General features: G+C 51.4%; 1 protein-coding gene across 1 annotated transcript in view; it reads left to right on the top strand.

The window, feature by feature from the left end:
- Positions 1–407: 407 nt before the first annotated feature.
- Positions 408–17,543, top strand: part of LOC140399465 (uncharacterized) — a 34,887-nt gene continuing 17,751 nt past the window's right edge. Inside the window, exon 1 of the mRNA XM_072489041.1 lies at positions 408–553. Coding sequence (XP_072345142.1) covers positions 408–553 — 146 coding nt within the window. The remainder of the gene's footprint in view (positions 554–17,543) is intronic.

The following is a 17,543-nucleotide window of genomic DNA, read 5'->3' as shown; positions in this document are numbered from 1 at the left end:
GTGGTGTACATGGACTTCCAAACACCGTTTGATAAAGGGCAGGATCTACCGGCTGTTCACGCAGGCGGGAAATTCTGGTCCCACACCGGCGCACGGGTTTTCCGACGATGAGGGGTGCTGAGGAAATCCCGTTGACAACGACAGGGTTAGTAGATCCCGCTGGTGGGCCGCCTCCGCCGCCGAAAAACACGTGGTGAGGTGCAGTAAATCCCACCCAAAGTGTCACAAAGCAGGCCTGTCAGCAAAGTCAGAGTCTGTGGAATAACAAGGACAGTAGCAACATGGACACAAAAATGTTTGAGTGACAGGAAACAGAATAGGGATGAACAGTTGTTTCTCAGACAGGAGGAAGATACACAGCGAGGGTTTCCCAGGGTCCATGCTAGGTGCCCTGATTTTTGTGATAAATGTCTCGTTGCCACATTTTGGATGTGCAGGGCACAATTTCAAAATTTACAGACGACACAAAACCTGGAAGTATTGTGAAGCGTGAGGAGGATAATGATAAACTTCAAAAGGAAACTGACAGGCTAATGGAATGGGCGGATAAGTGGCAAGTTAAATTTAATGCAGAGAAATGTGAGGTGACTCATTTTGGTATAAAGAACAAGCAGAGGCAGTGGGTACAATTCTAAAAGAGATGCAGGAGCAGAGACATCTAAGAGGGTGTGCGTACAAATCGTTGAAGTTGGCAGCTTGAGAAAGCGGTTACAAACGCAGACGGAATCCTGGGCTTAATAAAGAGAGACGTAGAATCATAGAATCCCCACAGTGCAGAAGGAGGCCACTCGGCCCATTGAGTCTGCACCGACCCCTCTGAAAGAGCACCCTAACCAGGCTCCCACCCTATCCCTGTAACCCAATAAGCCCACTTAACCCGCACATTCCCGAACACCAAGGGGAAAGTTAGCGTGGCCAATCCACCTAACCTGCACATTTTTGGAGAACATTTTTGGTACAGAGTAGAAAAATAATAATGTCGTGATAAACACAGGTTGAGCCTCAACTGGGGCATTGGATCCAGTTCCAGGCATCCCACGTTTGGACAGCCACGTAGGCACCAGAGAGAGTGCAGAGAACATTCGCGAGAATGGTTCCAGAGATGAGGAACTTCAGTTTCCATAAGACCATAAGATAGAGGAGCAGAATTAAGCCATTTGGCCCATCGAGTCTGTTCCACTATTTGATCCCCATTTCTTTTCTCCATAACCCCATATCCCCTTATTCATCAAGAAATCCCCTTATTAATCAAGAATATCAGATTTGTGCTTGAGGTGCTGTTACCTAGGGGTACAGACCAAGAGCTGGAAGGTGGAATTAGACAGAATAGTTCTTTCTTAGAACATAACATAAGAACTTGGAGCAGGTGTAGGCAATTTAGCCTCTCGAGCCTGCTCCATTGTTCAAGCCATTTCATCATGGCTTCAGCTCCACCATCCTGCCCGTTCTCCGTAACCCTTCAGTCCATTACCAATTAAAAATTTGTCTAACTCCTCCTTAAATTTACTCATTGTCGCAGCATCCACTGCACTCTGGGGTAGTGAATACCACAGATTCATGACCCTTTGGGAGAAGTAGTTTTACCTCATCTCAGTTTTAAGTCTGCTATCCCTTATCCTTTTGTTATTTTTTAAAAATTTAGAATACCCAATTCATTTTTTTTTCTAATTAAGGGGCAATTTAGCGTCGCCAATCCACCTAGACTGCACATCTTTGGGTTGTGGGGGCGAAACCCACGTAAACACGGGGAGAATGTGCAAACTCCACACGGACAGTGACCCAGAGCCAGGATCGAACCTGGGACCTCGGCGCCGTGAGGCAGCAGGGCTAACCCACTGCGCCACCGTGCTGCCCTGCTATCCCTTATCCTGAGACTATTACCTCTTGTTGTGGAATGCCCCACAAGAGGAAGCATCTACTCCATGTCTACTTTATTATTCCCGTTTATCATCTCATAAACCTCAATTTGATCTCCGCTCATTCTTCTAAGCTCCAGAGAGTATATGTCTAAACTGTTCAATCTCCCTTCACAAGACAAACTCCTCATCTCTGGAATCAATCTAGAGAACCTCGTCTGAAGAGGGCGGCAGAGCAGCGATGCTGATTGGCTGTTGCGGGGAGTGATTTGCCTCAGGTGCAGTCACTGCGACTAGAAGGAGTTCTCAGTGAGGTTAGACTGCGGGGACAAGTTGAAAGCTGCTGTCGGGGAGTGTGAAAATCAGGTAAGCTTTTTTTCTCTGTCAGTGTCAAGTGGATAAATGGAAGGGATGGCAGAGAGGGCAGTGCAATGTTCCTCCTGCAGGATGTTCGAGGTGAGGGACACCGTCAGTGGCCCTGCTGAGTTCACCTGCGGGAAATGCACCCATCTCCAGCTCCTCAGAAACCACGTTAGGAAACTGGAGCTGCAGCTGGATGAACTAAGGATCATTCGGGAGGCAGAGTCGGCTATAGATAGAAGCTACAGGGATGTAGTTACTCTGATGAATGAAGGTAGCTGGGTGACGATTAAAAGGAGGGGGAAGAAGCAGTCAGTGCAGGGATCCCCTGCGGTTGTTCCCCTCAATAACAGGTACACAGTTTTGGATACTTATGGGCGGGGACCTACCAGAGGTAAGCCACGGTGACCAGGCCTCTGGCACTGAGTCTGTCCCTGTGGCTCAGAAGGGAAGGGGGGAGAGCAGGAGAGCATTAGTTATTGGAGACTCTATAGTTAGAGGTACAGATAGGCGGTTCTGTGACAACGATAGAGGCTCACGGTTGGTGTGTTGCCTCCCGGGTGCCAAGATCCGTGATGGCTCTGATCGTGTTTTCAGGATCCTTCAGGGGGAGCAGCGCAAGTCGTGGTACACATCGGTACCAACGACATAGGTAGGAAAAGGGACGGGGATGTAAAACAGGAATTCAGGGAGCTAGGGTGGAATCTGAGAACCAGGACAGGCCGGGTTATCATCTCTGATTTGCTGCCAGTGCCACGTGTTAGCGGGGTGAGGAACAGGGAGAGAGTGCAGTTAAACACGTGGCTACAGGGATGGTGTAGGAGGGAGGGTTTCAGTTACTTGGATAATTGTAGCACATTCTGGGGAAGGTGGGATCTGTACAAACAGGATGGGTTACACCTGAACCAGAGGGGCACCAATATCCTGGGAGGGAAATTTGCTACAGCTCTTCGGGGGGTTTAAACTAATTTGGCAGGGGAATGGGAAACTGATTTGTAGTCCAGGAGATAGTGTTGCTGGAGTTCAGGAAGTTGAGGGTAGTGCAGTACAGAGGATGGTACCAAGGTCACAAGAGTGGACCTGTAGGCATGAAGGTGGTTTGAAGTGTGTCTACTTCAATGCGAGGAGCATCAGGAATAAGGTTGGTGAGCTTGAAGCATAGATGGGTACCTGGGACTATGATGTAGTGGCCATTACGGAGACATGGATAGAACAGGGGCAGGAATGGTTGTTGGAGGTTCTGGGGTTTAGATGTTTCAGTAAGATTAGGGAAGGTGGTAAAAGAGGTGGAGAAGTAGCATTGTTAATCAACGATAGTATAATGGCTGCAGAAAGGCATTTTGAGGAGGATCTGTCTACCGAGGTAGTGTGGGCTGAAGTTAGAAATAGGAAAGGAGCGGTCACTTTGTCAGGTGTTTTCTATCGGCCCCCAAACAGTAACAGAGATGTGGAGGAAAAGATTGCAATGCAGATTTTGGCTAGGTGCAGGGTAGTCACAGGGTAGTTGTCATGGGTGACTTTAACTTTCCAAATATTGATTGGAACCACTATAATTCGAATAGTTTGGGCGGGGCTGTTTTTATCCAGTGTGTGCAGGAGGGTTTCCTCACACAATATGTGGATAGACCGACAAGAGGCGGGGCCACATTGGATTTGGTACTGGGTAATGAACCGGGCCAAGTGTTAGACTTGGTTGTGGGAGAGCACTTTGGAGATAGTGACCACAATTCAGTGACTTTCACTATAGCAATGGAGAGGGAAAGGAACATACGGCAGGGCAAGGTTTATAACTGGCTGAGTTGCACGTGCAGAGAGCCAGCATAGACACGACAGGCTGAATGGCCTTCTTCCGTGTGCTGCAACCATTCTGTGCTTCTATCAGCCCCCCTTTTAAAAGTGGATACATGAATTGTCAGCCTCGATTATGTGTAAAGGTAGCTGGAATGTGTTACAAAGCCATGACCCCGTGTTTGTGAAAGTCACCCCTTTTAATTGCCCACGATGGATGGCACTAACCTTCTTTTAAACTCTGCACTTTCTTTTAGAACGGCGAGATTTGGATGCAGTCCAGGACCTTGGCATTACGGTTTCTCGGTCTGACAGGCAATTATTAAAACCGTGCCCCAGTTGCATGCGGTGAGCAAGAGAGAGGCTTCCGTTCCGTGGAGGTGTGCTGACCCAGCACACCTCACCTCACACAGTGCTGATCACAGTGTTCGTCTCGCTGCAGTAGTGGTCGTTCAATTAAATGCTCTTGGCAGCAGCATGAGGTTAATTTTCCAGTTCATAAGAAAAAGTCAGTGACAAATGAGCTCGAAGCTGCCACTTACAATAAGTAAAGTGCTCCGAATGACATCCCAAAAAACGTACCCTTTATTTCAATTAGCTAAAAGAGACAGTAAAAAATTCTCGGAACAAAATCCACAATTTGTGCCAATACTGTTAATCACCTACCTTCAGTTAACTGAATTAACATTTTGATTGAAAGTTTTTTTGAGCAGCACCAATGTGTACTCAGTAACCCATCTCTGCTGAGATTGCATATACACAGAGGAATAGATGTGGAAATGGAAAAGGCTGGGAAGAGACACTGATTTGGTGCAATGTAAACTTGATGGGCGGGATTCTCTGTCCAGCGACGGCGGAATAGGGAAACACGATTGGGCGGAGAATCGCACTGAAGGTGAAAATCGGGGCCGGTGCCGGGCACCCGGCAGAATGCCATGCTCCGGACTTCCGGTGGCGGCTATGAAGGAGTAAGTCGCACATTTGGTGGCTCCCGCTCTGGTCGGACTTTTGACCCTTTTCCCCCCGATTTTCTACCGGACTTAAATTGTAAAACTGAAGACAGAGGCAATTGTGTACTGAATTCCCACATCGGTGCATGGAGAGAAGGACTAGAACTGCTCATAAAGGCAGAAACAGAAAGACAGAGAAGGCTTGGGCTGAAGCTGCAGCAGGAGACAGCATGGCGGAGGACCGGACCTCTGGTTTGTCGACCCAGCGGTCAACGGAGCAGCTGATGCAAGTTATTCAGAAAGGCTTTGCCAAGCAGAAACGGGACTGCTTGGACCCGATAAAAGAGTCAATTGAGCGGCTGGAGCTTAGATTGGACGCCCAAGATCGGGCGATCCAGAAGGTAGAGAAGGCGCTGGCTGAGCATGAGGAACATCAAACTGCAGTGGAGTTGGAGGTGGGGGTGCTGACAGACCAGCAGAAGAAGCTCCTGGAGAAGGTGGAGGACCTAGAGAATAGGTCCCGCCGGCAGAACTTGAGAATCGTTGGGCTCCCGGAGGGGTCCGAAGGAGCGGACGCTGGGGCATACATCGCGGATATGTTTGAGAAGCTGCTGGGGGATGGGGCATTCTCCCGGCCCTTGGAGGTGGACAGGGATCACAGAGCACTCGCGAGGAATGGGCAATAGTGGTGAGGTTCCACAGGTTCTTGGATAAGGAGCGCATTCTACAGCGGGCCAAGCAGACACGGAGCTGTAAGTGGGACAATAGTATCCTGCGGCTTTACCAAGACCTGAGTGTGGAGGTGGCCAGGAGAAGAGCAGGCTTCAATCAGATTAGGCCAATCCTTTTTAAGAAAAAGGTGAAGTTTGGACTGTTGTATCCGGCCCGTCTCTGGGTCACGCACAAAGAACAGCACTTTTATTTTGATTCGCCTGAGGACGCGCTGGACTTCGCAAAAAGGAAAGGACTGGTGGTGGACTGAGAACTTTTGAACTTTGCTGCAACGTTCTTGTAAAAAAGTTTCTCGTTTTTTGTTTTGTGGAAGCTGTTTGAAATGCCTTTTGCATTGATTTGGGACCAGGGGGAGAGCTGAGTGAGTCAAGAACAAAGAACAAAGAAAATTACAGCACAGGAACAGGCCCTTCGGCCCTCCCAACCTGCGCCGATCCAGATCCTTTATTTAAACCTGTCGCCTATTTTCCAAGGATCTACTTCCCTCTGTTCCCCGCCCGTTCATATATCTGTCTAGATGCATCTTAAATGATGCAATCGTGCCCGCCTCTACCACCTCCGCTGGCAAAGCATTCCAGGCACCCACCCATTTTGAGACACCCCCTTCCACTACTCCTCCACCCTGTCCGATACCTCTCATAATTTTGTAGACCTCAATCAGGTCCCTCTCAACCTCCGTCTTTCCAACAAAAACAATCCTAATCTAGTCAACCTTTCTTCATAGCTAGCACCCTCCATACCAGGCAACATCCTGGTGAACCTCCTCTGCACCCTCTCTGAAGCATCCACATTCTTCTGGTAATGTGGCGACCAGAACTGCACGCAGTATTCCAAATGTGGCCTAACCAAAGTCCTATACAACTGTAACATGACCTGCCGACTCTTGTACTCAATACCCCGTCCGATGAAGGCAAGTATGCTGTATGCCTTCTTGACCACTCTATCGACCTGCGTTGCCACCTTCAGGGTACAATGGACCTGAACTCCCAGATCTCTCTGCACATCAATTTTCCCCAGAACTCTTCCATTGACCGTATAGTCCGCTCTTAAATTAGATCTTCCAAAATGCATCACCTCGCATTTGCCTGGATTGAACTCCATCTGCCATTTCTCTGTCCAACTCTCCAATCTATCTATATTTTGCTGTATTCTCTGACAGTCCTCCTCGCTATCTGCAACTCCACCAATCTTAGTTTGCAAACTTGCGAATCAGACCTTCGTCCAGATCATTTATGTATATCAGAAACATCAGTGGTCCGAGCACGGATCCCTGTGGAACACCACTGGTCACCTTTCTCCATTTTGAGACACCTCCTTCCACCACTACTCTCTGTCTCCTGTTGCCCAGCCAGTTCTTTATCCATCTAGCTAGTACACCCTGAACCCCATACGACTTCACTTCTTCCATCAACCTGCCATGGGAAACTTTATCAAACGCCTTACTGAAGTCCATGTATATGACATCTACAGCCCTCCCCTCATCAATTAACTTTGTCACTTCCTCAAAGAATTCTATTAGGTTTGTAAGACATGACCTTCCCTGCACAAAACCATGCTGCCTATCACTGATAAGTCTATTGTCTTCCAAATGTGAATAGATCCTATCCCTCAGTATCTTCTCCAACAGTTTGCCTACCACTGACGTCAAGCTCACAGGTCTATAATTCCCTGGATTATCCCTGCTACCCTTCTTAAACAAAGGGACAACATTAGCAATTCTCCAGTCCTCCGGGACCTCACCTGTGCTCAAGGATGCTGCAAAGATATCTGTTAAGGCCCCAACTATTTCGTCCCTCGCGTCCCTCAGTAACCTGGGATAGATCCCATCCAGACCTGGGGACTTGTCCACCTTAATGCTTTTTAGAATACCCAAAACTTCCCCCTTCCTTGTGCCGACTTGACCTAGAGTATTTAAACATCCATCCTTAGCCTCAACGTCCGTCATGTCCCTCTCCTTGGTGAATACCGATGCAGAGTACTCATTAAGAATCTCACCCATTTCCTCTGACTCCACGCATAAATTCCCTCTTTTGTCTTTGAGTGGGCCAACCCTTTCTCTAGTTACCCTCTTGCTCCTTACATACGAATAAAAGGCTTTGGGATTTTCCTTATCCCTGTTAGCCAAAGATATTTCATGACCACTTTTAGCCCTCTTTATTGCGCGTTTGAGATTTGTCCTACTTTCCCGATATTCCTCCAAAGCCTCATCAGTTTTAAGTCGCGTAGATCTTATGTATGCTTCCTTTTTCATCTTCGCTAGTCTCACAATTCCACCCGTCATCCATGGTTCCCTAATCTTGCCATTTCTATCCCTCATTTTCACAGGGACAAGTCTGTCCTGCACTCTAATCAACCTTTCCTTAAAAGACTCCCACATTTCAAATGTGGATTTACCCTTAAAGAGCTGCTCCCAATCCACATTCCCTAGCGCCTGTCGAATTTTGTTATACTTGGCCTTTCCCCAATTTAGCACTCTTCCTTTAGGCCCACTCTCGTCTTTGTCCATGAGTATTCTAAAATTTACGGAATTGTGATCGCTATTCCCAAAGTAATCACCGACTGAAACTTCAACCACCTGGCCGGGATCATTCCCCAATACCAGATCCAGTATGGCCCCTTCCCGAGTTGGACTATTTACATACTGCTCTAAAAAACTCTCCTGGATGCTCCTTACAAATTCTGCTCCATCTACACCTCCAACACTACATGAGTCTCATTCAATGTTGGGGAAGTTAAAATCTCCCATCACGACCACCCTATTGCTCCTACATTTTTCTATAATCAGTCTACATATTTGTACCTCTACTTCATGCTCGCTTTTGGGAGGCCTGTAGTAAAGTCCCAACAATGTTACTGCATCCTTCCTATTTCTTAGCTCTACCCATATTGCCTCAGTGCTCAACTCCTCCATCGTGCCCTCCTTAATCACAGCTGTGATATCATCTCTGACCAGTAATGCAACTCCTCCACCCCTTTTACCTCCCTCTCTATCCCTCCTGAAGCATGTATACCCTGGGATATTTAGTTGCCAGTCTTGCCCTTCCCTCAACCAAGTCTCAGTAATATCAATAACATCATATTCCCAGGTACTAATCCAAGCCCTAAGTTCATCTGCCTTACCTGCTACACTTCTCGCATTGAAACAAATGCACCTCAGACCACCTGTCCCTTTGCGTTCATCATCTCTTCCCTGTCTACTCTTCCCCTTAGTCACATTGAGTTTATTATCTAGTACCTTACTGGCTTTAGTTGCTGCCTCTTTACTGACCTCTAACTTCCTAATCTGGTTCCCACCACCCTGCCACATTAATTTAAAACCTCCTCAACAGTGTTAGCAAAAGCACCCCCTAGGACATTGGTTCCAGTCCTGCCCAGGTGTAGACCATCCGATTTGTAATGGTCCCACCACCCCCAGAACCGGTTCCAATGTCCCCAAAATCTGAACCCCCTCCCTCCTGCACCACCTCGCAAGCCACGTATTCATTCTGACGATTCTTGAATTTCTACTCTGACTGTCTCGTGCACTGGTAGCAATCCTGAGATTACTACCTTTGAGGTCCTGCTTTTTAACTTATCTCCTAGCTCCCTAAATTCTGATTGTAGGACCTCATCCTGTTTTTTACCTATATCGTTGGTGCCTATATGCCCCACAACAAATGGCTGTTCACCCTCCCCTTTCAGTATGTCCTGCAGCTGATCTGAGACATCCCTGACCCGTGCACCCGGGAGGCAACATACCATTCGGGAGACTCATTTTCGACCACAGAAACGCCTGTCTACTCCCCTTACGATTGAATCCCCTATGACTATAGCCCTGCCAGTCTTTTTCCCGCCCTTCTGTGCAGCAGAGCCAGCCACGGTGCCATGAGCCTGGCTACTACTACCTTCTCCTGGTGAGTCATCTCCCCCAACAGTATCCAAAACAATATACCTTTTTTGGAGGGAGATGACCGCAGCGGACACCTGCACTGCTTTCCTGCTCTTTCTCTGCCTTTTGGTCACCCATTCCCTGTCTCATAAGACTTAAGAACATAAGAACTAGGAACAGGAGTAGGCCATCTGGCCCCTCGAGCCTGCTCCACCATTCAATGAGATCATGGCTGATCTTTGTGGACTCAGCTCCACTCTCCGGCCCGTACACCATATCCCCAAATCCCTTTATTCTTTAGAAAGGTATCTATCTTTTTCTTAAAAATGTTTAAAGAAGGAGCCTCAACTGCTTCACTGGGCAAGGAATTCCAGAGATTCACAACCCTTTGGGTGAAGAAGTTCCTCCTAAACTCGGTCCTAAATCTACTTCCCCTTATTTTGAGGCTATGCCCCCTAGTTCTGCTTTCCCTGACCAGTGGAAACAACCTGCCCGCATCTATCCTATCTATTCCCTTCATAATTTTATATGTTTCAATAGGATCCCCCCCACATCCTTCTAAACTCCAATGAGTACAGTCCCAGTCTACTCAACCTCTCGTCATAATCTAATCCCCTCAACTCTGGGATCAACCTAGTGAATCTCCTCTGCACTCCCTCCAGTGCCAATATGTCCTTTCTCAGGTAAGGAGACCAAAACTGAACACAATACTCCAGATGTGGCCTCACCAACACCTTATACAATTGCAGCATATCCTCCGTAGTCTTGAACTCCATCCATCTATCCCTCACCAATCCTAATCTGCGGTGTGACCAACTCACTGAACGTGCTATCCACGACCTCCTCAGCATCGCGAATGCTCCAAAGTGAGTCCATCCGCAGCTCCAGAGCCGTCATGCGGTCTAACAGGAGCTGCAGCTCGACACACTTCCCGCACATGAAGGAGTCAGGGGCATCGGCCGCGTCCCTGAACTCCCACATTGAGCACGAGGAGCATAACATGGGTCTGGGATCTCCTGCCATCTTTACACTTTACCTTAACTGATTACAAATATAATATCAAATAATGAATAAGTGAAAGGAATAAGGATTTTATTTACTTAAAGGTTTCATTTGCACTGTTGGGGGATGGAGATTTTGTTTAGATTTTGGTGTTTTTCTGTTGGGCAATTGCGTAGGGATTGTTTGATGTTGGAGTTTGTTTGTATGAGCGGGGGGGGGGGGCGGGGTTAGGGTGGGGAGGGAACAATAGGTGGGAGACTATCTGGCACCGCGGATGGGGGCCACCAAGCTAGCTGGGCGGGCTAGTTCGCGGGAGTGCAATGGGGGTTGTGCATATGTTCGGTTTATTACAGGGGTTGGGTTACAGAGTGTTGTTACTAGGGGAGGTGGGGGGGTAAATGTTCTGCTGATGAGGGAGGGACCTGGGCTCAGGGGCAGAGAGGAGGTTGGGAGCGGAGGCTGCCTGGGGGCGGACTGGTGTAGGCGCGGAGCTTGGTCCGGAGGCGGGCCCAAAAAAGGGGATGGCTGATCGGTGAAGGGGGAGGGCAATGAGCCCCCCAACTAGGCTGATCACCTGGAATGTTCGAGGGTTAAATGGGCCGGTCAAGAGGGCACGTCTGTTCGCACATCTTAGGGGACTGAAGGCGGACGTGGTAATGTTGCAGGAGACGCAGCTTAGAGTAACTGACCAGGTTAGATTGAGGAAAGTCTAGGTCAGTCAGGTCTTACACTTGGGACTAGATTCAAAGACTAGAGGGGTCGCGATCCTGATCAATAAGCGGGTGGTGTTTGAGGCGGGTAGAATAGTCTCGGATGTGGGAGGTCGGTACATTATGGTCAGTAGGAAACTGGAGGGGGTGCAGGTGGTATTAGTAAATGTGTATGCGCCAAATTGGGATGATGTGGAGTTTATAAAGAGGATACTGGGGAAGATTCCAGACATGGACTCGCACAGGTTGGTCATGGGAGGGGACTTCAACAGTTAGTGACCCTGGCTTGGACCAGTCAAGCTCGAAAATGGGCAGGGTGGCAGCAATGGCAAAGGGACTAAAAGGGTTCATGGAGCAGATGGGGTGGGGGGGGGGGAGGGAGGGGGAGTGGGGGGGAGGGTGGATCCATGGAGATTTGGGCAGCCGAGGGTGAAGGAGTTCTCCTTCTACTCGCATGTGCATAAAGTGTACTCCCGGATTGATTTCTTTATTTTGAGCAGGGCCTTAGTGGCAGGGGTGCTGGACACGGGGTACTCGGCGATCACAATCTCAGACCATTCTCCGCACTGGGTTGAGCTGCAGGTTAGTAAAGACAGTAACCCGCGCCCGCACTGGAGGTTGTGGGACTTTTGGCTGATGAAGGGGAATGCGAGCGGCTGAGGAAATGTATTCAGAACTAGCTGCAGGTCAACGACACGGGGGAAAGCAGCGGTGGTCTGGAAAGCACTGAAGGCGGTGGTCAGAGGGGAGTTGATCTCGATATGGGCCCATAGGGAGAAAGTGGACAGGGCAGAGATGGGCCGACTGGTAAAGGAGATACTACAGATCGATCGAATGTATGCGAAGACCCCAGAGGCAGGGCTTTTACGGGAATGGCGGAGGCAACAGGCGGAATTCGGCTTGTTAACCACAGGGAGGGCGGTGGAGCAGCTGAGAAAGACGAGGGGGGCGATTTATGAGCATGGGGAGAAGGCCAGCAGAATGCTTGCACAGCAGCTTAGAAAGAGGGAGGCAGCCAGGGAGATAGGGAAAGTAAATGACAGAGATGACAACCTGGTTGGAGTTTCAGCAAGGGTGAATAAGGCGTTTATAATAAGGCGTTTAGGGATTTATACAGTAGGCTGTACAGGTCGGAACCCCTACAGGGCCGGAGGAGATGAGGCACTTCTTGGAGCGGCTGAATTTCCCAAAGGTGGACGGGGAGCTGGTAGAAGGGCTGGGGGCCCCGATCGGGATGGAAGAGATAGTGGAGGATTTGAAGGCCATGCAGTCGGGTAAAGCCCCGGGGCCGGACGGGTACCCAGTGGAGTTTTATAAAAAGTTCTCTGGGATATTGGGGCCATTGTTGATGAGGATGTTCAATGAGGCAAGGGAAAGAGGGGTGCTGCCCCCGACGATGTCACAGGCCACGATTTCACTGATTCTGAAGCGGGACAAGAACCCGGAGCTGTGTGGGTCCTACAGGCCGATATCCCTGTTGAATGTGGATACTAAATTGCTGGCCAAAATTTTGTCCTCCAGGATTGAGGAGTGTGTTCCAGACGTTATTGGGGAGGACCAGACGGGGTTTGTTAAGGGTAGGCAGTTGGTGGCCAATGTAAGAAGGTTGTTAAATGTGATCATGATGCCCCCGGAAGGTAGGGAGGTGGAGGTAGTGATCGCAATGGATGCAGAAAAGGCTCTTGATCGGGTAGAATGGGAATATCTGTGGGAGGTACTGGGACGGTTCGGATTTGGGTGGGGCTTTATTGACTGGGTCAGGTTACTGTATCAGGCTCCTGTGGCAAGCGTACAGATGTATAGGACAACATCGGGCTATTTTAGACTGCATCGGGGGACGAGACAGGGATGCCCCCTCTCCCCACTGTTGTTCGCGCTAGCTATAGAGCCATTGGCAATTGCTCTGAGAGCCTCAAGGGGCTGGAAGGGGCTGGTCCGGGGGGGTGCGGGGGGTGGGGGGGGGGGGGGTTGAGGAGGTGGTGGTTGGAGCACAGAGTCTCGCTCTATGCAGCTGACCTGCTTCTGTATGTATCGGACCCAATAGAGGGGATGGAAGAAATCATGAGGATTCTGGGGGAATTTGGTCGGTTTTCGGGGTATAAGCTAAATATGGGGAAAAGTGAGATGTTTGCGGTCCAGGTGAGGGGACAAGAGAGGCGATTGGGGGAGCTGCCGTTTAGATTAGTAGGGGGAAGCTTTAGGTACCTAGGCAATCAAGTGGCGCAGGAATGGGACCGGCTGCGTAAATTAAATCTGGACCGACTAGTAGACCAAATGAAGAATGATTTCCAGAGATGGGACGCGCTTCTGTTGTCACTAGCTGGGAGGGTGCAGACGATGAAGATGATGGTCCTCCTGAGATTCCTGTTTGTATTTCAGTGTTTCCCTATCTTTATTAAACGGGTCAACAAAGTGATCACAGGCTTTGTTTGGGCTGGCAAGACCCCGTGAGTGAGGAAGGTAATGCTTGAGCGGAGTCGGGGAGAGGGAGGGCTGGTGCTGCCAAATTTTAGTAACTATTACTAGGCGGCGAAACTTGCCATGATCAGGAAGTGGGTGGTGGGGTAGGGTCAGCATGGGAGCATATGGAGGCTGCTTCATGCAAGGGCACCAGTCTGGGGGTGTTGGTAACTGCGCCTCTACCGTTCCCGCCAGCACGGTACTCCACCAGCCCCGTGGTGGTGGCGGCCCTGAGAGTCTGGGGGCAATGGAGGAGACATGTGGGAGGAGAGGAAGCATCGGTCTGGTCCCCAATCTGTAATAATCACTGGTTTGCCCCGGGATGTATGGATGGGGGGTTCCGGATATGGCGGAGAGCAGGGATTGCGAGGATGGGGGATATGTTTATAGAGGGGAGCTTTTTGAGTATGAAGGCGTTGGAGGAGAAGTTTGGGTTGGCGAGGGGAAACAAATTCAGGTATCTGCAGGTGCGGGACTCCCTACGTAAACTGGTGTCAACCTTCCCGCTCCTACCGCTAAGGGGGATTCAGGACAGGGTAGTTTCCAGAGGGTGGGTGGGAGAAGGGAGTGTCTCTGTCATTTACAAGGAATTTATGGGGTCAGAGGAGACGCAGACCGAGGAGCTGAAGCGTAAGTGGGAGGAGGAGCTGGGAGGAGAGATAGAGGATGGTCTATGGGCGCACGCGTTGAGTAGTCAACGCGTCCGCAACATGTGCCAGGCTCAGCCTGATACAATTCAAGGTTGTTCATCGGGCTCACATGACAGCCGCCCGGATGAGCAGATTCTTTGGGGTGGAAGACAGGTGTGCAAAGTGTGCGGGAGGACCAGCGAACCATGTTCACATGTTCTGGGCATGTCCGAAGCTTAGGGGATTTTGGCAGGGGTTTGCAGATGTCATGACCACGGTGTTAAAAGCAAGGGTGGCACTGAGTCCAGAGGTGGTGATTTTCGGGGTGTCGGAAGACCCAGGAATCCAAGAGGAGAAAAAGACAGATGTTCGAGCCTTCGCTTCCCTGGTAGCCCGGAGACGGATATTATTAGCTTGGAGGGCCACAAAGCCCCCGAAGTCGGAGACCTGGCTATCGGACATGGCTAGCTTTCTCTGTTTGGAGAAAATCAAGTTCGCCTTGAGAGGATACCTGTTAGGGTTCGCCCAGAGGTGGCAGCCATTCGAGGATGGCGGGGATAGCGGGAATAGCGGGTATAGCGGGGATTGTGGGGATCGCAGCGATAGTTGGGATAGCGGCGATAGCGGGGATAATGGGGATGGCGGCGATAGTGAGGATAGCGGAGATAACGGGGATAGAGGGGAGATCAGGGATAGAGGGGACAGTGGGGATAGCGGGGATAGTGGGGATGGCAGCGATAGCGGCGATAGTGGGGATAGCGGCGATAGTGGGGATAGCGGGGATAGTGGGGATAGCGGGGATAGTGGGGATATTGGGGATAGCGGCGATAGCGGGCATAGCGGGGATAGCGGGGATTGTGGGGATGGCGGGGATAGCGGGGATAGCGGGGATAGCGGGGATGGTGGGGATAGAGGGGATAGCGGGGATGGCGGGGATAGCTGGGATAGCAGGGCTAGCGGGGATAGTAGGGATAGTGGGGATAGTGGGGTTGGTGGAGATAGTGGGGATAGGGGGGCTAGTAGGGATAGTGGGGATAGTGGGGTTGGCGGAGATAGCGGCGATAGCGGGGAAAGCGGGGATAATGGGGATAATGGGGATAGCAGCAATAGCGGGGGTAGTGGGGATAGCGGGGATAGCGGGGGTAGTGGGGATGGCGGGGATAGCGGGAATAGTGGAGATAGCGGGGCTAGCGGAGATAGCGGGGCTAGCGGAGGTAGCGGGGATAGTCGGGATAGTGGGGATAATGGGGATGGTGGCGGTAGCGGGGATAGCGGGGATAGTGGAGATAGCGGGGATAGCGGGGATAGTGGAGATAGCGGGGATAGCGACGATAGTGGGGATAGCGGGGATAGCGGGGATGGCGGCGATAGCGGGGATAGCGGAGATAACGGGGATAGTGGGGATTGTGGGGATAGCAGCGATAGTTGGGATAGCGGGGATAGCGGGGATGGCGGCGATAGTGGGGATTGTGGGGATAGCGACGATAGTGGGGATAGCGGGGATGGCGGCGATAGTGGGGATAGCGGGGATAGTGGGGATAGTGGGGATTGTGGGGATAGCAGCGATAGTTGGGATAGCGGCGATAGCGGGGATAATGGGGATGGCGGCGATAGCGAGGATAGCGGAGATAACGGGGATAGAGGGGAGACATGGTATAGCAGGGATAGAGGGGACAGTGGGGATAGCGGGGATAGTGGGGATGGCAGCAATAGCGGCGATAGTGGGGATAGCGGGGGTAGTGGGGATATTGGGGATAGCGGCGATAGCGGGCATAGCGGGGATTGTGGGGATGGCGTGGATAGCGGGGATAGCGGGGATGGTGGGATAGAGGGGATAGCGGGGATGGCGGGGATAGCTGGGATAGCAGGGCTAGCGGGGATAGTAGGGATAGTGGGGATAGTGGGGTTTGCGGAGATAGCGGGGACAGCGGGGATAGTGGGGTTGGCGGAGATAGCGGGGATAGCGGGGATAATGGAGTTAGTGGGGATAGTGGGGTTGGCGGAGATAGCGGCGATAGCGGGGATAGCGGGGATAGTGGGGTTGGCGGAGATAGCGGCGATAGCGGGGAAAGCGGGGATAATGGGGATAGCAGCGATAGCGGGGATAGCGGGGGAAGTGGGGATGGCGGGGATAGGGGGAATAGTGGAGATAGCGGGGCTAGTGGAGATAGCGGGGCTAGCGGAGGTAGCGGGGATAGTCGGGATAGCGGGGATAGTGGGGATGGTGGCGATAGCGGGGATAGTCGGGATAGCGGGGATAGTTCGGGATGGTGGCGATAGCGGGGATAGTCGGGATAGCGGGGATAGTGGGGATGGTGGCGATAGCGGGGATAGTGGAGATAGCGGGGATAGCGGGGATAGCGGGATAGTGGAGATAGCGGGGATAGCAGGGATAGCGGGGATAGTGAGGATAGCGGGGATAGTGGGGATGGCAGCGATAGCGGGGATAGCAGGGATAGCGGGGATAGTGGGGATTGCGGGGATAGTGGCAATAGCAGCGATAGTGGGGATAGCGGGGTTAGCGGGGATAGCGGGGATAGTGGGGATAGCAGCGCTAGTGGGGATAGTGGGGTTAGCGGGGATAGCGGCGATAGTGGGGATAGCGGCGACAGTGGTGTTAGCGGGGATAGCAGCGATAGTGGGGATAGTGGGGATAGCGGGGATAGCGGGGATAGTGGGGATAGGGGGGATAGTGGGGATAGCTGGGATGGTGGGGATAGCGGCGATAGTGGGGATGGCGGGGTTAGCGGGGATAGCGGGGTTAGCGGGGATAGCGGGGATAGTGGGGATAGCTGGGATGGTGGGGATAGCGGCGATAGTGGGGATGGCGGGGATAGCGGGGATAGCGGGGATAGCGGGGATAGCGGGGATAGTGGGGATAGTGGGGATAGCTGGGATGGTGGGGATAGCGGCGATAGTGGGGATAGTGGGGATGGCGGGGATGGCGGGGTTAGCGGGGATAGCGGGGATAGTGGGGATAGCGGGGATAGTGGGGATAGTGGGGTTGGCGGGGATAGCGGCGGCAAAAGTGGGGTTAGCAGGGATGGCGGGGACAGCGGCGATAGTGGGGCTAGCGGAGATGGCGGGGACAGCGGCGATAGCGGGGATAGCGGCGATAGTGGGGGTAGCGGGGATGGCATGTATAGCTGGGATAGCGGGGATAGTGGGGTTGGCAGAGATAGCGGGGA

This window comes from Scyliorhinus torazame, chromosome 22 (assembly GCF_047496885.1).
Source record: "Scyliorhinus torazame isolate Kashiwa2021f chromosome 22, sScyTor2.1, whole genome shotgun sequence".
NCBI lineage: Eukaryota > Metazoa > Chordata > Chondrichthyes > Carcharhiniformes > Scyliorhinidae > Scyliorhinus > Scyliorhinus torazame.
This window is presented reverse-complemented; position numbering and strand designations above follow the sequence as displayed.